The sequence below is a fragment of the Typopeltis vanoorti genome, chromosome 8 (genome assembly GCF_054136105.1).
Source record: "Typopeltis vanoorti isolate ZY-2024b chromosome 8, IOZ_Tvanoo_1.0, whole genome shotgun sequence".
Taxonomy (NCBI): Eukaryota; Metazoa; Arthropoda; class Arachnida; order Uropygi; family Thelyphonidae; genus Typopeltis; species Typopeltis vanoorti.
Window position 1 is genome coordinate 38,370,490 of NC_143556.1, and position 22,479 is coordinate 38,392,968.

At 37.6% G+C, this 22,479-nt stretch overlaps 1 protein-coding gene across 1 annotated transcript in view; it reads right to left on the minus strand.

Moving 5' to 3' along the window:
• LOC150103937 (voltage-dependent calcium channel type A subunit alpha-1-like) overlaps positions 1-22,479 on the minus strand; it is a 1,762,795-nt gene that overhangs the window by 272,003 nt on the left and 1,468,313 nt on the right. Inside the window, exon 36 of the mRNA XM_090397103.1 lies at positions 1,213-1,317. Coding sequence (XP_090253229.1) covers positions 1,213-1,317 — 105 coding nt within the window. The remainder of the gene's footprint in view (positions 1-1,212; positions 1,318-22,479) is intronic.

A 22,479-nucleotide genomic window follows, 5' to 3' on the forward strand; every position in this document is an offset into this window, starting at 1 on the left:
CATAATATTCAAGCAAAATTGTCAATGATAACTAAAAATAACACTTATCTTATCAGGAGCTCTCAACAAACACTTACTACGCCTTTCACATTCTAACTATACACTCCAGTTTTCTGTGAGCCATGTCTTACTAATGACAATAACTTTTGACCCAAAAGACAATAACTTTTGATCCAACTGACCAATACCCCCTTTCCCCCAATAGCTCTTGTTTCTCTGATTTATGCACCTCCAATCTCACTCCATTCAGAAGCACTTTTTCCTGACTTCAAACTCCAGATCTGTTGAAGTGCAAACCTTGCTACCTCATATAACCCCTTTTGTCCATTGAACTCACTCCACACATCCACATGGTTTTGCTGCATCACCTATGCATAGACTCATTTGAAATCATGGCCCTCCTTCTCTGCTCACTTCTGCCATATCTAACTCTCTCACCCTCATCTTTTATCAGTTACTTTCATGTCTTCCCTCATATCATGCTTGTCTCTCTCTCTACAAATCATTCATTCCTGCCAAAACAATCAACTCTTTCACTTTGCCCTTCTGCATTAACAGCCTAACTAACATCATTAACTTTGCACTCGGGGAAACATGATATTGTCACACTCTCATCAAGCATCCTCTTATCGACTCCCTCCTTACGTTTCCTTTCTTGCATAATTGTATTCCTTTCTCTTTACTCACACTTTTTTCTTTCTGTTCTCAGCAATGAACTACTCATTAGGCAAGTGGTACGCTACACTACTTAAACTCATGCTTTGTTCTGTGAAGGACTCCACATAATTGCATGTTCTTTTTCTCTCTCTCTCATTATGCCATCTCTTCATTCTTCACATCATTCATGCGACCGTTCTTATGATCATCACTATACCTCTGTCCCTCATTCCTACCATCCATCGCTGTGTTGCTTTCATTTTCACACCCATTCACTGTTACATGCACTGCTTCAACCTCTCAACCCGCCACCACAATTCTGGCACTCACTTGCAAAGAATTTTCAGTACTCTCTCTCTCTCTCTCTCTCTCTCTCTCTCTCTCTCTCTCTCTCTCTCTCTCTCTCAGGACTCTTGTTTTCAAACCATATCTTTTTGGTTTCAAACCAAAGTCTGTTCACTTTTGGTAAGGAATATGTAAGCTAAAAAAAATTACTAAGCAATATTTGCTTTTGCCATTTCAGTTTTCAAAATTATTTAAGAATTCTCAAATTACCTTCTTCTGGTGGCATAATTTTATCAATAATCTTTTTAGCTTGCAAAGGCCATAGCTTTCTGATTGTTTCCTTAAGTTCTCTATCAGCAAGATCCATCTCATCAGCTTAAAAATATATTTAAAAAATATTTTGAATGAAATTAACTGATAAATTTGCAAGATTTATTTGCAACATGTATTATTTAAGAATAATTTAAAAGCATAACATAATAATACATCTCATATTGAAATTACAAGTAAAAATTGAAAATGATATTTAATTATCATTTTGCTTAATTAAAAATTATTTTAAATATTTAATTTAATTTAAAATTTGCTTGGGCTGTCTGCCCAAGCAATGCATGCATGCACTTTTCTTAGTATTACATTTAACTGTCGAACACAGAGGAATACAAATCAGTGCAAATTTGTAGGAATACAAATCCACCTGCTGTAGTATATTCCTACAGTCTAATAATTTTCAGTATAATAAATTTAGTTTAATCCTTTATCCCAGTGAGAGCAAACAAAGTTTGTGCCTGAAAATATCTTCAGGACTGAATATAGCGTTGTACTATCTTACCTGGGTAAGTAGTACAACACCAGGGCCTGGCTCCCACTGAAGAGATGTCAATAAAGGTCGAAACTAGTCTGGGTGGTGGCCAATCCCTTAATGCATAACAGTATACATATCCATAAGGAGATGTGTTTTGCATTATGGGAGATACTGGGATAGGAGTGTTGGTATCTTGCTCCACCTTTGCTACGAGTTGCCTGGTGTTGTACTACTTACCCAGGTAAGATAGTTCAACACTATATTCAGTCCTGAAGATATTTTCAGGCACAAACTTTGTTTGCTCTCACTGGGATAAAGGATTAAACTAAATTTATTATAGTCTAACCTAGTGAAAAATAAACTTTCAACAATAATTTTCAGTGTTTGTGTGCTGTGGCTGAATACAGTCATGATTGGAAAAAGGAACAAAGATGAAAAGGTGAGCCCAGCCAAGGCTCACTTTTTCATCATTATTGTACCAAAATTGATCCAGAGATTAAAATGGAAATGAATTCTCATACCTTGAGATTCTTAAAAGTTCCAAGAGAAACAGATGATGCTTTAGCCCATTAATAAGTAATTTATGAAGAGAAGAAAGAAGTCACTGTTTAGTCATCTCTTGATAATTTCATAAAGAAGATCAAAATGGCCAATTTAAACATGTAGTTTTAGTTGTTTTTTTTTTCCTATTTTCTTCTACTATTTACACTGTACTGTATTACTTTGAATTAATAATTACATATTGAAATCAAATTTGTGTGTGCATCCTATGAATAAAACTAACAGAAGGCCTACAAAACATGTTAATGTACTACTGTATACATATACTGCATATATGTACAGTACTTCTATTCCTCTTCTCTGTCATCCGATTACCATTTCCATTCTCCTGATCTAAACACCTATTCTGATTGAATAATTGAAATAATAACTGGTGAGGGATTTAATTCCCCACTTCACACAAAACCCTCGACTCCATCCAAAACCTGGTGCTTCAACAAATATGCCAAAGTAGTCTAAGATAAAAATTTAGTATGCTTTAAATGGTTTTAGTCAAAAACCCAGCTTCATACTTAGCCTATGCTGCAGCCAGCAATATCTGTAAAAAATAATAAAATAAAATTTTTAAAAATTCAAAGCAAACTTTTCAGGAGTGCCAAATGCAAAGAATTTACCTTCTATTCTCTTGCAAAGGCTATTGAAAGCATGTGCAGGTACACAACACTGGGCAGCACAACTTCAGTTGTATCCAATGTTGTGCACCCTTCGATGTTTCCACCTCTCACACATTACCTAAAGAAGACTGTTGCTAAGAGGTCAGACTTCTTTAAATCTTGTACAGATGATTAAGGAAAATCACCTCCCACTTTATCATGAACAACTTGCCACATGCCTCCTTTGATCTTTTTCCAGAAAGACATCAGAAACATCTTCAGTAAACTAGATACTGAGTCTCCTATTCCTGATGGCATCATTCTAGTTCTAAAAGTTTGATTTTCAGAATTAATAATTATCCTGGATTGTTCTATAAAAGCTTTCATATTCATCTGGCATCTTCCCCAACAGCATGGAAGCAAGTGTTTATCCAGCCCAGCCTGTCCCTAAAAAGGGAAATAAAAGTTAGCCATCAAATTATTCTCTTACCTGGAGAAAGTCATTGGGACACTAATAGGCTGGTGACAGGCAACAATGAGCTTCTCCCAGCAAAGCAACCTCACCTACCCACAGTGATGAGTGACACAGCACCTCTCCCAGCTGAGCCAGCCCCATCTTTCTGAAATGTGGTGTGGTGTAGCTTGTTTTCACAAAATTGGACCTCTGGCAACTCTAGCAGGTGTTGCTGTCAAAAAAGGCATATCTTCTCATTGGAGGAAATACCAAACTACATCCCTAAGTGGTAGACGACTTTCATCTCTGCAGAAAGAGACACCACAGCATTGTTTGCTGGATAGCTGAAGTGGCTGTTGAAATGTTTGTCCTCCCCCCAATTCCCAAAGTTTCTGTTCCTTAATCTTTCTTCTTGTATATATTGTGGATGACAGCTTAATTACTATGCCAAACAATGTAGGTAACTCATGCTCATTTGAGGGTATGGCAGTAAAATGGTTCTGCAATGATCCACCAGATAGTAGACAAGACCAACTTGATGGTAATGCATCAGGAGGATCCTGATTAGCTAGTGAATAATCCAGCTACAAATTACTCTGCTAGGTTGTGCCTGGAAAGAGTTTGAGCTCTAGTGATATATATGAGGAATTTTTGAGGCCACACAACAAACTGGCTTCTCTCTCTATGCGGGAGGTATGCTATCAGTCTTTCACTCACACATTACTTGCCCCTACTCTTTAATTAACTCCTTAATACAGATCAGCTGCACAATTCATGGCTGATTTATATTTTATACTGAGTTAATTTTTATAACAGAGATAAAAAATATCTGCATTGTTATAAAAACATAAATAAATAATTCTGATTACACTGCAGATCACAAAACATCCCTCAAAAAGCTATATCAAAAAATAGCAATAACAACAAAATTCTAATAGTCCCAAGAACCTAAACAACAAATATTTGAGAGGGTAAAAAGCACATCCACCTACCAACTTCCATGGTTTTTAATCCCAATAAAAATAATACAACACCACTTACAGACATCTCAATCTAACCTAATATTTTTAACAGAATCTCAACTAGTATCCTTATCATCTTCAACTTTCTAAACTACACAGGCATGAGGAATCATACAGAGAGGAAGGATCTGCAGAATTTGATAAATACACAGCAATAGGATTTGTGAAATCTGACAAATGTACAACATTACTATTACTGATTCTCTGTGGTTATCAGCATTGGTTTTTGTTAAAGGGAGATCATGTTTTACTAACTTACTTATATACTATAACAAGGTGACAAATAACTTGGATAGGGGAGATGCATATACAGTGGTGTACTTGAATTTTACAAAACCTTTTGATAGACTACCGCACGACAAACTGTTAAATAAATTGAAACAGATGGGATTAGATAACAGACTTCTGAGTTGGATCAGTGACTTGATGTCAGATAGGTATCCGAAAGTTTTATATGGGATTGCAGTATCCCAAAAGAGGAAGGTCTACCTCTTTTGACTGACCCTGGCAGTACACTAGTGGTGTACTGCAGGGATGCAGGGATCAGTTTTGGGATCATTGTTGTTCAATTTGTATGTTAATGATATTGGGATGGGTTTAACTAGTGATATGCAGATGATGCAAAATTGGGGAGAGCAATGCAGAGTCAAGCAGATGTTATGGCCTTGCAGGGGAACTTGAATAGATTGAATAAATGGGAAAGTAGGTGGAATTGTCAGTTCAATGTTGCAAAGTGTAGGTCTTGAGATTTGGTAAGCAATGGTGGGTTGCAAAGTGCACACTTGGTGAAGAAACTTTAAAGGAAGTAGGGGAGATGAGAGATCTAGGAGTGATGGTGGACAAGGACCTGATAGTTAGAGGCCACATTGCACAAGTTTTGAAGACGTCACATCGGATAATGTCAATGATGCAGAAGATCCTGGCATACAGAAATATAGACGTTATGATGCCATTGTATAAGGCCTTGATCAGGCCTCATATGGATTACTGTGCATAGATTTGGTCACTGGATTTTCATGAGAACATTCACAAAGGTGGTCTTTGGAATGGAGAGTACAAGGACATATTGAGAGAATGTAAGTTACAAAGCCTCGTGAATAGGAGGAGGGGGGGGGATATGAATGAGACATATAAGCTAGTCAGAGGTTGTTGCTATCAGGTTGACATGGAGGAAGAGGGTGGGGGATATGATTGAGACATATAAGCTAGTCACTGGTTGTTGCTATCAGGTTGAGATGGAAGAGAAGAAGGTTCTTTTCATGGAGAGTGGTTGGTAAGTGGAATGCATTGCCCGAGTGTGTTGTGAATGTAGACACATTGAATCAGTTTAAGGCAAGGTTTGGATAAGCATTGTGTGTAATAGTGTGTAGCTCCCACGATTAGACTCTGACTCCATTGAGGTCGGATAATAATAATAATAATAATAATAATAATAACAACAACAAATCTTGAATCTCCTTTTTATGGTTTGTTCTAGCTCAAAGTTGTCTTGCCCAATTTAGTCATTCATTTCTAACTCTATCACTCTCCAAATTCTGACAACCACTCTTAACTTTTTCATTACTTCTCTTTGGAGTGTGATCATCTACAATTAAAACAGCCAAACAGTGGAGTTGTCTTTCTTGGGGAGACCTCAGAGTTCAAGATAGAAAAGATGTAGAGATATTTGCTGTTAGCAACATTTTCACACATTTGACTATCTGTCCAACAGAATACCTAATTATATTCTCACTCTTTCAAACAGCCTTCATCTTTTCTTAATGAGCTATTTGATAAATATACTGTAGATTCTAGCTTTTCCTCTTGGTAACTCTGACTATAACTTCATCCAAGTTTTTTTACCTGCATTATGCCTCTCACATTGCCACTCTCAGTTGCATGTCATTTGACATGACAGTATTGATAAATAGGATGGCCCTTTTAATCTCTGCTCTTTTCCTTGAGTTGATTACTGTTTGTTTGTTTTTACTCTCCAGATACCAGCTCCAATCGAATAACTCAAACAATTCTTACTGGAATAAAAGCTTTCATCCCATTTTACCCAAAATCCAAATCTTGTTGTTTTTTCAATAAGTATACAAAAGTAGTACAAGAAAAGAATTCAGCATACTGCAAGTGGCTAAAAGTCAAAATTCCACCCTCCCACTTAGCCTATACTACAATACAGAACAGCTGATTAAAAAAAAAAAAAAAAAAACATCAATAAATCCAAATTATGCTATGAAAGGACAAAGTGCAGAAAATATACCTCCTGCTCAAAGTAAGTCAAGTCTTCTGGTCCACTGGACACAACATCTGCCCATCCATATTTCCATCTCTCTCACATCTAGATGGTACTATTAACATCAAATACAAAGCTGGCCTCCTAGTATCATTATTCTCCTTCAATTGCTGCACTAATGATCAAGATAAAGTTCCTTCCACTTTAGCATGAACTGCTCACTACATTCTTCCCCCCATTAGTTTTTTTCATCTGAAACACATCAGAAGAATCCTAAATAACTTGAATATTAACTAAGCTCCTGGTCTTGATAACATTCTCAAATTGTGAGTAAAACTTGTGTTTCAGAATTAATACTAATTCCAATGGCGCACTCAGGATTTAATCTTGGGGGGGGGGGCCGAGTTGAGTAGACATTTACGAATACACGCTATTCATTGCATACGACCTATGACTGAGCATCTGCAGTGATCGCCAATACATAGATAAGTGGTATAGAAATAGAAGACACAACATAAATAAAAAAATGAATTTTAATTAGGAAAAGATTTTTGGAAAATTTTCTAGTGTTTATTTCCTTTTTCTTTGGGAGGGCTTGGTCCCCCCTCCCTGGATGTGCCACTGATTCATTCTATAGCAACTTTATAATCTTAATACTCACAGGCATTCCCTACAGCATGGAAACAAGTCTATATTCAACCCATCTCAAAGAAAGGAGATAAGCAATCAAACTATTGTCTCATTACACCTGCCTCACTTCTATCAAAAATATTTACTCTTTCATCACCTAAGTTAATTTAATCAGTTACTAAAAATATGGATTCTGCCACTCTCATTCATTGGGGGAGGCGGTGTGAATAACCCATCAAGCTATACGAAAGTTAGATAAAACTCATGAAATACCAATGTGGCAAATCTGGACATTTCTAGTACATTTGACTGGATCTGACACAAAAAGCTTACTTACTTACTAAATTAACATTTTATGGTCTATCATCCACCCTTTGGAGTTGGGTCATCAATTTGCTCTCTAATCATTCACTATGTGTGTGTCATAGTGCATGGTTTCCTTCTTTTCTTCCTTCAGATTTCTCTATGCTGGATCTATGATTTTGTTGATGACATAATTAATTATAAAAAGAAATTCAAAACAACACAACAGCCAACCCTGTAACCAACCTTAATCATCTTTCGAAGCAATTCATGGAAAAGTTTGGAGAAACTCATGTTTATTTTAGATATTTCCAAGGCAATCAAATGAGTGGCATAGAGGCCTTCTTATCAAACTTCCATTTTTGGATCTCCCGCCTATCCTTTTCAGTTATACTGTCAGTCTCCTTGAGGTTCACTACATGTCATTGGATGGTTTCTTGTCAACAGATTTCTCTGTCTATGCAAAGTTGTCCCAGGGCTCTGTGCTTTCACCTACACTCTTGATCCTGTACATCAGTAACCTCTCATTAACTTGGATTCCTATATACAGTTTTACCAATGACAGTAAACTCCATTCCTCTTTTTCATTTGAGAAATCTTGCAGTTCTAAAATGATTCAAGCTTCTACATCATCCATAACCAATGTGTTAAACACTATTTCCTCATCATTCTCAAGTGAAGTGAAGAAAATTTAATGATCAGTGCTTCCAAAACACAATTCTGTTTTATTTTCCATAAGAGTGATCTTATTTCACTCTTGACTTTTTATAATATGTCAGCCTGGTTGGCCGAGTGGTTAGAGTATCCGCTCTCCAGCCAAAAATGCTGTGGGTTCGAATCCCGCCATGGGCATGGATGTTTGTGATTATCTGTGAAAATACTAGTGGTGGTAGTCGGCAGTAGATGGTGTTGGTGTAGATGATGAAGGTAGTTGTGATTGATGGAGATGGAGAGTAGAGTAGGTGCCCTCCCTCGATGAGTCTTTGGACTCCCGGGGAGTTACATAATAATAATAATAATAATAATAATATTTTCATTATCAGTCAAGATCAGTTGTCTTCTTTGGGCTGATTTTCACATCTAGTCTATCCTGACACAAACACATTGCATACATACTTGCTCAGTCTCCAAAAATATTGGTGTCCTCTTTCATTCAGAATACTATTTCTCACGTACAAAATTCCTAATATATTATAAATCACCAGCATGGTTAGCCTAATAGCTATGCGCTTCACAACCATATGCCTGGGAAAGGAGTGTCCTGGGTTCAATTTCCATCGCTGACGTGAGGATCTTTCTCAGACATAGCCGAGTTAGTCAGTATTGGGCATGGACAGCAGGGTTTTTTCTCTCCAGTTTTTCCTCCTGAAAGCAGGCAAACTGGCACTGTGAACACATGCAGCTACAGCCATAGAATATATACTGGGAGGCATAGGGCTAGCCACCTTATCCTCAGGATGGGTACAATTTGGAAAGGCTTAAGATAGCTCTGTAACAGGCCAGTAGACCTAACACATAGATGGGAGAAAAAGAAGAAGAAATAATATAAGAAATCCCTAATCTAAAAACCTCGAAATGCTGATTTGACATTTGGAATGATCCACCAAAAACCCTCTATAAGAGCATTCAGTGGCTATCCAGAAGAGGGCATTCTGCTTAACAGGTGGCCCTCCTTTACAAACCACCTCTAACTCCATTCTTACAGATCTGCTTCTGCATTATGTCATTTTTTTACAGCTAATTTCATTGATACTGCTCCATGACATCTTCACGAGGTACAGTATCAATTGTAAAACACACACACACACACACACACACACACACACACACACACACACACACACACACACACACACACACACACACACACACACACACACACAGTCAAGTGAAACTCTTACTAATGTCCAACATCCTGGCTAGGAAGGGACCTATCAGCAAGTCTAAACAGTAACTTAGAATGCTTAAGAAATGACTCTTTCCCATATTTAGGAAATTTAATTAACATTGACAAAAGTTATATTCTTGTTTTAATCCTTTATCCAAGAATAAGCAAAGTTTGCACATGGAGTATTTTCACAAATAGGCTGCATAAAAGTATTTGACTTACACCAGTTCCATTAGTATCCATGCACAGCACACTTCCTTTTGAATGTGTGAAGATATCAAACTTAGGAAGATATCAAGGTTTTTAAATTTTTTTTTGGCTAGATGGCCAAAGCAAGAATGCTTATCATATTCCCCATTATCTGTAGAGGAGAATGTAAGGATAGGGTGTTATTGAGCTATCAGCTCTGATCATGGCAGGAGGGTAACAGCAATAGTCGAGCCTCAGTTATAACTTCGTTGGCTACAGCATTGCCATCCATTACCCTCCCTGGGTATCCATATTCCCCTTTAACTGTAACGAGAGTTGTTTGGGAATGGGAGATTTGTGAGCAATTAAGCTCACCCTCTGGGGGCAGTTGTGTTAGCTATGATCAGTTGAGAGAAGAATAGCCTTTGGTCTTTTGTGTTTGTAGTAATCAGTCTCATTGTAATTGACAGCTTGTGCGATCAGTGGGTTTGAATGTGAACTTGACTTCACTAAGAATTTTTCTGCAAGATCACGAAGAAAGGAGGAGATGTATGGAATGCCGGTTTCTCGGTAAATCTGTGAATTTCTGATGAACCATGGTGCATCCAGGATCATTCTAAGGCATTTGTTTTGGATTCTCTGCAATTTCGAAATGTTTGATCTTGAAGTGTTTTGAAGATAAGGCTTTGATGCCAGACCTTATGAAAGGCCTTGGCAACATCTAAAAATACAGCAGCAGTGTGAAGGTGCCAGTTAAAACCATGGGTGATATGTTCTGTTAGTCGGTGAATTTGTTGTACTGTATCGTGAGCTTTGTGAAACCCAAATTGCTCATTTGGGATTATTTTCTGTTTGTCCACTGCTGATTGTAGTCTTGATAGGATGACCTTTTCTGTTACTTTGCCAAGACAGGAAAGAAGGCTTTTTCAGAGGTATAATATCAGTGATTTTCCAATCTGTGGGAAAGTACTGGAATCTTAAAATGGAATTGGTAATATTAACTAGATGAATTATGGCTTTCCGTGGGAGTAGCTTTATTATTCTATTGGTAATGCCATCAGGGCCGGGAGCCTTTTTGTTCAGATGGGAAATAATATTTATTATTTCTGTTGGAGATGTGGGGGTGATGGTTTCTGAATCATCCTTAGGCTGTCTTAATGCACTTCTAACTTTACGATGAATTTGTAAATGAGATTGATATTTAAGTTTACGTAAGATGGGCTGCATTGATTTTCCTGATTGTCAATTAGGGCTTCTACTTTTTCTTCATCTGAGTGTGCAATTCCAAGATTGGTCTTCAAAGGGGGGGGGGTGTCTTTTGGTACGAAGAGATTTTACAAATTTCCACATGGAGTTATCTTCTGGGCTGATTTCCATGAGTTTGGATTCCCATTTGGAATTCCTGTGCATTTGGAGGGCTTCTTGAACCTGTCTGTTCAGGTTGTTTAAGGTTGTTTTGTCTTGCAGGGCTCTAGTGTTGTGATATTGCTTTCTAGCTTTATTTTTGGCTCTAATCAGGTCCATCATCTCTTCTGGGATCCAGTTGGGAGTGTGGGAGACAGTGGTTTGAGTGACTGATGCTATTGCTGTGTTGATTTGCCTAGTTAAATTGCTTACAGCTTGGTCAATTTCTTCTTTTTTACGAATGACAGAGGGTGGACCGATATGGACTGGGAGAACCTTAGAGAGCTTGTCCCATGGTAAGAAAGAATGATGGGGAGAGAGCTGATCTTGAAGTCCTAGCCTGAGCAGGATGGGATTATGATCTGAGTTAAGCTCTTCTAATCTGGTATTGATATTTGATGTTTCTGAGGATAACTATGTCTAATACATCAGAACTTCCTGATGGGCTGTAGTGGGTGGACTAGGTGGGTCCAGCTACTATTGATGAGTTGAGTGACATGTAGTTGAATAGGGTATGGCCTTTGGAGTTGATTGACGAACTGAACCAGGCTGTATGTTTGGAGTTTAGGTCTCCTGCTATAATTATGGAATCCGTGGAGCCAAGGATGGAGTCTAAGTCTGCGGGAGGATTGTACGCTGCATAGATTTTGAGTTTGCCTGCGTTATTAGTGTGCATCTCCACACCTGTCACCTCAAGGTTTAGAGTTTGGGGGCTGGTCAACGAGTTGTGGTTCAAATAATTTTTAATAAAAATAGCTGTGCCGCCTCCACTAGAGTTAAGTCTGTCTGTCCTATATAAAATATAACCTCTTAGTTTTGGGTTGTTTGATGGTCTGAGGTGGGATTCACTGATCAAGATTATGTCTGGATTGTATCTTTTTGCGAATTCTTGCAGCTTGAGAATTTTATTTGTTAAGCCATTGGCATTCCATGCTGTTATCATGAGGGAATTCGGTTTAAAATTTTAAACATTATAGAGAGCTGTTAATATGGATTGGGTTTCTATATAGAATCTCTTTCTGGAAGATGGTGAGGTGCTTGCTTTGCTGAATTCATGCAGCATTGTTGCAAGTGATGAGGTTAAAGCTGATGTGAGTTTAGAGCTTGTTTGCTCTTGCGATGAAGGAGTCTGGGTTCTTACCGCTTCTGCATATGATTTGGACATGGATGAAGGTCGAGTGCCTTCCTGTGCTGCTGAATGTGAGGTATTATGATCTGGAGGGTGACCTGTTTGATTGTTTGTGTCATTGCTTGGAGGAGCATTGCTGAATTCATGCAGCATTGTTGCAAGTGATGAGGTTAAAGCTGATGTGAGTTTAGAGCTTGTTTGCTCTTGCGATGAAGGAGTCTGGGTTCTTACCGCTTCTGCATATGATTTGGACATGGATGAAGGTCGAGTGCCTTCCTGTGCTGCTGAATGTGAGGTATTATGATCTGGAGAGTGACCTGTTTGATTGTTTGTGTCATTGCTTGGAGGAGCATGGTTCGTTCTTGTTGATCCACAATTTTTTGGATGGAAAAGGCATCCCTTGTAATTAGTGGGATGTGAATATATTGTTGGAGGTGGAGGAAATAAAAGATCTTGGGGTGAAGGTGGATAAGGATCTAAAATTTAGAGGACACATTTCCAAATTTGTGAGGACAACACAACGAATTTTGGGAATGATTATTATTATTATTATTATTATTCAGGCCTCCAAGGAATCAAAAGACTCATCGAGGGAGGTCCTTCCTAAGACATAAAGTCTGTCAAGACTTATCGAGGGGAGGTCCCCCCGAGAAACACAAAGTCTATCATACCACTCTTTAAACTCACTGACCGTTCTCGCTCCCACCACTCCATCAGGCAATGCATTCCACGGCTCAACCACCCTCCACACAAAGAAACCACTCCTTACCCTCTTGCTCACAGTTTCCTTTCGTAACTTCCAGGGATGCGAAGGACACTGACTATTAGAAGTAAGGAGATTCTTGTTGCCTTGATTAGGCCACATGTGGTCTACTGTGCACTGATTTGGTCACCTGGTTTTCAAAAGGATGAAGAGATGTTGGAAAGTGATTGACTAAGTTAGTTTCTGATGTCTGTAATGTTGAATATTAGGAAAGGTTGAGAAGATGCAATTTACAGTCTAGTGGGTAGGAGGAAGAGGGATGATATGATAGAGATGTACATGTTGGTAAGGGGTTATTATAGGATCAATGTTGAAGAGGTTTATCATAAAATGGTGAGAGATTGGGAAAGAAAAATAGGTCATCCTTGGAAGCTGTATAAGGATGGTATGAACAAGGGCATGAGAAGCAGGTTTCTTTGCATGCAGAGTTGAGAATGATAGGAATGCCTTGAAAGTGTGGTGTTTGAAGAGAATTTGAACGTGTTTAAGGCAATGAGCTACGTATATGGCAAAGGGACCTCCTAGATTAGTCTTTAACTCCATTAGGTCTTGGAATGATAATAATAATAATAAAAGTATGTTTTGACAATGCTTGACAAGCAGACATATGTAGGTGGAGTCATAACCCAAATTTCAAGGCTTACACTTACAAAGTATTGATTCTTGTCATGATCAAATTTATATCTCCTCTTCTCTTAAACAGGTAATTCAAAACAAACATCTTGTCATCAGTGTTCAATCTCATTTTAATTCCACTTTATGGAGAAAGTAGAAATCAGTTCCTGCCGATTGATATTTTCAACAACATACTGGACTCTCTGTTCCAACTGGAATAATGTTACCTAGGACTGGGATACATCATCAAAATTCAAAGAAGTAGTAAAACAGGACATGACTAAATGGAGAAAGGAATGTGCTTTCCTCAAAAGAAAGTTAAAACATCTGTACAAAGAGAGAAGCTGTTTCATGGCAAATAAATGCACTGGTATAGAATGTAGTGATGTTATCAGAAACATCAACATAGAGATAAAAACTGGAAAGGCAGAAACACACAGAGCAAAAGGAATTTTAAAATAAGAGTACAACAACAACACTTAGCAGATATTCTTTCAGCTGCATTCTTTAACAGATAGCTTACCAAATTCCATGAAAAAAGGACTCTCACTCAATCAATGTGGATTCAAATCTGTAGGTTGAAGACTCTTTTCAGAAAAAATATGACCATCTGAAGACAATAGCAGCATCGAACATTGCGACTCCTGGAGCTTTAATGATTTTCCTGTTCACATTCAACATGGACTTGTCAGACCCATTACAGCAGTTGAAATTGCTACAGCATATATATAAAGAATGCAAGACAAAGAAATCCACAAGACTAGATGGTCTAGGAATGGAATTTTACTTCAAGATCTGAAATTTTATTCTTATCATTCTAGTTATGTTCTTTAATTTCCATACCAAGTGAATACCGAGTGAATTTGTAGCTGGTCATACTCTTCATTCTAAAACCTAACAGCGATCATACTTTAATCAACAACTGGAGGCTTATTTCTCTATCTAATATAGACAACAGAATCCTTTTTAATAACATGCTCAAAGCAAGAATGAGATACATTCTTGCTTTGAGCATGTAAGGACACAGGTGTATGAAGTTCCAGGTTGAGTACCAGAGTTTAACACATTCACACTGAGCTGTATGTCTTGCCCTGCATTAGTATGGAATGAAACAAGGCCTGGCATGAATGTGTTAATCTTTTCCTGCTGTGTGATCGTTGCCATTATGATACTCTCAGTGGATCTGATTCAAACATTTGACAGTCTGGCATCACTTTCTGTTTTACATCCTACAGCACACCGAGGTGGGCAAAAGGCTGTCATCTGTCATGAAAGAAGCTATGCTAATACAAGCACCAACCTCCTAGTTAATGGGATCCTCATACTCAGTTAAAATTCAAAATGGAGTTAAGTAAGGTAGCTTTCTCACTCCCTTGCTCTTTGCATTAGTTCTGGGACTCTTTTTGTGGAAAATTGACAATTTATATGCTGAGGGATAAGAATTTCCTCAACCATGAAAGAAAATAAAGTATTAGTATTTGTTGCAGATGATGTAATATGCACTTTGAGGAATAATGAATCAATATATATCTTTTTTTTTTCCCTGATTTTAGAAAAAAAAATCAGCAAAGTAAATGGACTGAATGGAAGTGCTGACAAGACAAAATTTTTATGAGATGCACACATATCAGAAGTATTCCTTTTAGACTAAACCCCTAAAACAGAACCTCTCACCATTTCGAATTCTCTTTTCCTACCTATGCAACACACCCAGTAACATACACAAAAGCATCAAAAGTTAGTAAATGTTCCTAAATCATTCCAAACACTCAATGCCTCCCACAAACCTTTTTGTCAGAAGAATCATGCAAATAATAATAATATTATTATTATTATTATGAGATACCTCCAAGGAGTTCAAAGACTCATTGAGGGGCAGCATCTACTCTACAACTCTTTGTCTCCACCACTCAATCCACCTACTATAATGAACTGCAACTACACCAATGCCATCTACCACCCACCACCATCACTAGTATTTTCAAAGACAATCACAAGCATCCATGCCCATGGCAGGATTCGAACTTGCAGCCTTTTGGCTGGAGAGTGGATACACTAAGGCTGGAAATAATTAGATATTATTAAAGACTCATGGTCCTGATGGCATTCCTCCAGTTGTTCTGATGTTTTTTTTTTCTTCTTGACTCTTCTATGTTACCAACTAACAACCCATTTCAAATAAGGGTGACAAATCTTTACTTTCAAAACTACTGCCTCAGTCCTCTGTAAAGTAATGAGAAACTCATCAACACTCAACTTCTACACCACTTGGAAGACACTCAACTAATAAATGATTGCTGGTATTGATTTCACCACTGTTTCTTAGCAGGGGAACTGCTTATTTATGTCATTCATCTTTGGACAAATATCATGAAAAAAGTCTGGTGAATCTTAAGTGGTTCACTTGATATCTCCTAGAATTTTGACTAGTTCTGGAATAAGGGTCTATTAAATAAGTTCCCATCATTTGGTCTGTCTTATGATTGCTGCAACTGAGTTAAGGCAACTTTCTGACTAGAGACTCACTATGTGTGATGGTGGATGGTTCCTATCTTCTAGCTGCTCTCTTTCATACTAAATTAATTATTTTTAGGGAGTACTTAGGAGCACCACCACCACCACAAATATTAGAGAAGATGTTACTGGTTGAGAAGATTTCTGATTTGAGTAAGGTTAAATTGCTGTGAGGCAAAGTAAGGCTTTGAGCAAAAGAAAAATACTGATTTTTTGGATGTAAATAAAGCAAAACTGTAATGTTGAGAGAATTTCATCTTATCTCGAGAGTTGGGTATTGTCAAAAGTAAGATAAGAAGAAAAATGGTTCTTTTTTTTTGTCAGAAACAGGTCAGAATTGTACATTATTACTATTATTTCATCCAAAACCTAAGGATGAAATCTATTTCTGAAGATTACAAGTGCAAATTCAGATGAATCAGCTTGTGGCAATTTGCATAGCTGATGATTTTGACTGGAAAGTGGGTACACATTCAAGTTTTCAAATTGCATGCAAAGAGGTCACATGATAGCACTCAACATGTTAAAAGGCAAAAGGTTCACTAAGTGAACCGTGTTTGAAGGAAGCGCTTTTCAGGAAGGAATAAAGTTGTAAACTTGCATGTCTTGTAATGTCTCAAAGAAATCATCTAGATGATTTCACACCTCAGAAGAATTATTAGAAAGCTGCAGAATTAATTATATTGCTAGAGAGTTTGGAATCTCATAGTGGAATCATAGCATTGTATACAAGCTCTGGGCAGCATTTCAAACCAATGGAATGTGTTGCAGATCACTAAGAGGTCACCCTCACTCTATCACAGAGAATGAAGATGGATTATTATTACTATTATTTCATGACACCTCTAAGGAGTCCGAAGACTCATTGAGGGAGAACACTTATTCTACAGCTCTCCATCTCCGTCCACCAACTACACTGAGTCTACCATCATCATCTACATCAACACCATCTACTGGCCACTACCACCACTAGTATTTTTTGTCTATAAATTGCATATGTTCTGAAGGGCTGATTTGTCTGTATGAGGGATGAAAAATCCAAGTTTCCTAAAGAAGAAACCCTGCTACTTCCATAAGAGATCGGCTAACTCACTTTCAATTGAGAAAATCCATATAAAGATTCTGCCTATTATGACAAGAATCAAACTTAGGCTTTTTCCAATTAAAGGGCACAGCAAAACATAATCGATGCGCCATGGTAAGTCATCACCATTCAAGCACAGATACATGGATATCTCCACAAACTGGCAAGACATCATCAACGAGTAGGCCTATATGCCTGAATGCCTGTATTGTGCCCTTTATCCACAGTTCATCACAGACGCATTTGTAGTGCTGTGCCCATAACACTACATAGAGTGGTGTTATGGATATGAGTTGTTTTAGTCTTTCCTCCAATTCTAGATGACATTTGATCTGGTGTGAAAATGGTACTGATTACTATCGTGAGAATGTTCTTGAAAGGTATAGATACGGCAATGCTGGGGTAATGGTGTGGGGAGACATTACGCTTAATGGATACACCGAGCTACAAGTGCTGGAAGAACGGACCATGACTGGTGAATGATATTGCAACAAAGTTCTTAAACATCATGTTTGATTGTTCCATGGTGCTGTAGGTGAAGAATTCATTTTTATGGATGACAATGCCACACCGCATCGTACATAAGAAGTGTAGATATTTCTGGAGACTGAGGATATTAATTGAATTGAGTGGCCAGCACACTCCCCAGAACTCAACCCCATAGAACATGTTTGGGAGGCACTAGAGAAAGAGAGAGAGAGAGATGCATTGCTGCTCAAAATTCCCCTCCAGAAAACAAACAAGACCTTATTTTGCTCTGAAGGAGGAGTGAGTCAGTTTGCATCAAGAACTCCTGAATCACTTGGTGCTAAGCATGGTATGAACATTGTAAGAGCTGCATCACAATTCACAGTAAACGTATTCCATACTAAAATGTTTCTCCGCATAGTTTTCTGTAAACACAGTACATTAATTCCTTTCTATGTCCTTAAGAAATTTGTAACTTTTGTCAAAAATGTATTGCAATTTAATTTGTATGAAATTTATAACACATTTTTTGTGTAATATAATTTATTAGTATGCTGGCAATAAATTTATGCCCAGATTCAGCTGTTGTCATGAAAATTTTTTCATATATAGATAAAACTGTAGTTTGTCCTTAACTTTTGGACACCAGTGTATTTTGCCACTAACTACTGCTAGTGTTTCCTCAACCACCCCTTCTTTCTTTATATCAATGGCCTACTCCAGTTGACTACTAGTCCAATACACGGTCTTGCTGATGACAATATACTATGTTCCTTCTCATTGTACAAAACCTAGCACTACCCAAATCACCTCAACCTACAGAGCATCAACCTCTGATACTGTAAATTCTAATCTCCAAACCATTCTACAGTGGTTTGGAGATTATCCTAGCAACATACAATTCTGCCTTATTTCTGAAAAAAAAAAAAAAAAAAAAAAGAATAATTTTGTAGACATAGGTTTCTGTCATTAAGCAGTTCTGTAGGTAGTTTTCGGTACTGAGACTACATAGTAATATGAAGAGTTTATTAAAAATAAACAATTAAAAAACCAGACAAGTTTCGTGTTTTGTAAGGCTTATATCACCAGGGGTAAAGGTACTTAAAAGTTTTACACAACAAAAGCATATTGACAATTAATTACACATAGTAGATGTTTTTAATAACTTCACAACTGTTAAATAAATTGATAAACCAGAATACAAATGATATATTCTTTACTGTATGTATGTTGGAACATTGCTAGTTGTCACGTTCTGTGGTTCACACATGCTGCATCCTAGGTCGTCTGTGGCAGTTAAATATTTGATGAAGGCAGACCACACTTGATGTAAAATCAAGCCATGATTTTTATTGTACTGTGTAAGATCCTAAGCATTTGTGCGGCTTCTTTAAATTTTCTAGTGAAACAATTATTATCAATATATGACATTTTTGTCTGTTGCCAGAGTACTTGATGGTTGGTAGTGGCTGTCTGGAATCAGTGGCATATTTAGGTATTTCCTGCCCCTAAGCCCGCAGAAAGTGCTGCCCCCCCTCATATTTAATGAACATGATGATTTACATGCATAACCTATTTATATCGTAAATTTGTAATATAAATATAATTACAAAAATGAGAGCCTGGAAATTTCCGCTGTCCCTCAAAATTTGCCACTCTAGGCTCAGGCCTATACCTAAATACGCCATTGTCTGGAATGCTAAACCTAATTTATGCTCCTTTCTTTTTTTGACATCTTTTATATGTTCAGACATGCGGATCTCTCCCGACCTTCCTGTCTGGCTTACATAGCAAATGCCACAAGAGCAATGAATCTCATAGATGCCTGGTTATTTCATGGGGTGATGCGGCAGTTTTGGTAGTTTTCAATACCGAAAACTACCTAAAGAACCATTTTGTACAGTGAAAAAGTTGTGAGATACATTTGTCGCAAAATTTGGGAGATTTGTGGAAGTAGAGCGAAACTAGTGAGCAAGTATGTAATAAATGTTTTAAGAGTGAATGCAGAGGGAGCATGATAGTAGAGTAGAGAGTATTGATGTTAGACCGGAAATGTAAATATCAGTGATAATGACTGAGAGTGCAGTGGCAGTTCAAGAGAATGTAGAAGATAAAATGCTAGATTGAAAAGCAGCAGAAACAGCAAGAAATCACTCAAACTGAGAACAGAAAATAAGCAAGAAAGCTGGAGCCAAAACGAAAATTGTAAGAATAAGCATGAGAAAGAGCATAACCATATAATTTTTATATCAATTCTATGATATTAAGAAAGCACTACAAAATCTTGTTTCCATGGTGAAAAAAATAATAATATTAGCAATGCTGTTAAATGCAGAAAGAAAGGTGAAAGAATTTATTATTTTGGCTGGAACCAATGATCTGACAAGTGAAAAGTATTGCATGAGGAAGCATGAGAAAGAGTTATTAGAAGAAGTGAAAAAGTTGAGCAAGAATGTGAAGTTTGTGAGTCTGCTGCCACATATTAGTGAGACTTGGCTAACAGAAGATGGCATAGTCATAGGGATAGAATGTGATGAGTTTAGTATTTTCAGAAAAGACAGTAGATACAGAGGTGGGGAACTGCTGTGATAGCAGTACCTCACCCCTGTCCTAGCAGATGAATTGCAGCCAACAAGAGTAATAGTAAGTCGGGCGAATGACTGTTCTTTTGAGTCAGTCTGGTACAAGATTGAAACTGACAGGACAAAATATAAAATTGGTTAATATTATAGGTTAGGGGATGCTAGGGATGAAGACATGCATTAGCAGATTAGTACAATCAGTGAAGTCAAGTAATTATTTTGTGGGACTTCAACTTCGGAGACATACACTGGAAGGAGGAAAGATCACATGGCAGGAAAGAAATGAAATTTATACACTTACTGAAAGAGAATTATTTGAAGCAGAATGTGATGGAGGGGACATGGGGATACAAGAATGTTGAATCTGGATCAGAGGACCTTCCATAACTAAGGTGGGTACATTGCCTCCAATTTGGAAAAGTGATCATGTGGTCTTGACTTGGGAGGTAACAAAACATGTGGAAATTCCAGTTAAGGAGTCGATGGGGAACTACAAGGCAGGTAGGTGATTATGATACACTTAGGAGGCAGCTTGAAGCAGTATATAAGCATAAAGATCAGATCTGCAAGGGAAGGATGCTCACAGTGCATGGAGACAGTAGTGGTATCTGGAGGAAGCAATATCACACTGTATATCCAAGGTAAGGGGGACAAATCGGACAGGAGGTAGATGGATGAATAGTATCATTATGCAAGAGTTGCAAAAAGAGTAAATGCTGTGGAGGGTAAATAAGAAGAAAGGTGACCGGATAACTCATGAACAGTACAAGGAACATGCAAGAAAGATGATCAAGGAAGGCAAAATCATATTATGAGAAGTTAACTGAGTAGGCAAAAGGAAATCCCAAAGAGATTTTTCATTATATGGCAAGTAGGAGGAAAAATGACTATGGAAGGATAACTTTAATGAGTACAGATGGTAGAGAGGTGACAGAGGCAGACAAAATTGTTTAGCTACTGAGTGACCACTTTGCAAAGGTACATCATCCAAGTGAAGATACTGTTATGGCAGAAGTGACAGGGACTGATGCAAAAACAGAAGTTGATAAACTGGAAGTAGTTAGGATATTGAGGGATTTGAAGTCCCAAGAGAGAGTGGAAGGAGAGCAAAATAATTCCTTTACATAAAGGAGGATCTAACCCTGTACCACCAAATTATAGAGCAATCAACATCTCAGGAGTAGTGGTAAAAGTATTGGAAAAGTTCGTCAAAAAGAGAACTCAGGAATGGTTGGATAAGAATATGATATTCTAAAAGGCACAGCATGGCCAGTCATGCCTTAGTAATATATATAATTACTAAGACATATATATAAGATGATACTACTGCTGCTGGATTTTGCAGAGATGTCACAGGATACCACATGGAAGTCTGTTATGAAAACTGCAACAAATGCAGATGGATATGAAACTAGTGATATGAATAAAAAGGTGGATGATGAACAACCTTGATTAGGCTGTTTAATACCAAAAAGTAGTATATGGAGGAAGAGAATCCAGGAGAAGGCAGCTGACTAGTGATGTGCAGCAGTGCTCTGTGCTTGGGCCACTGTTGTTTAATTTGTACATAAATGATACAGGAAATAATTTAAAGGGATGTATTCAGTTGTTTGCTGATGATGCAGGAAATAGTTAATCAAGGTGATATAGAGAGCTTTGCAGGTGACTTAAATCAGCTGACAGTACAGGCAAAACATAATGGATGTCAGTTTAATGTGGAAAAGTGTCAAGTTATTCATTTTGGGATATAAAGATTCCATGTTGTGTACTACATTGAGGGTGTTGTACTCCAGGAAACTGATGAAACTGAGGATTTTGGGGTATTAGTAGTAGAGAGTTGATGTTTAGAAGGCATATTGCTAAATTATCAAGGGCTGCTCACAAGATTACTTGTTTATTGAAGAATACACTAGAGATAAGGCAGTTATCATTTCTCTTTATAAAGCCTTGACATGATCATGTCTGGATTACTATGCTTTGGTCTGATCAGTTGGGTTTCTTGGTGATGAGGAAATGGTGGAGAGGATCCAGAGGCAAATGACCAAGATGGTGACTGGGTCTGTGGAATGCTTCCTATGGGGATTGCAAAAGTTGATTGATAGGCAATAAAAAAAAAGGGAGGATATAATAAAAATATTGAAGTTGCTTAAAGGATTTTATAGAATTCATGCAGCGGGAATGTTTCAGCACTGGAATAGAGGGCCAGAACAAGAGGTCATCACTGGAAGTTGGGTAAGAATGTAGTTGCAAGGGTGTGAGAACTAGCTTTTTCACTTGGAGAGTGATGAATTAATATAATGAGTTAAGTGGAA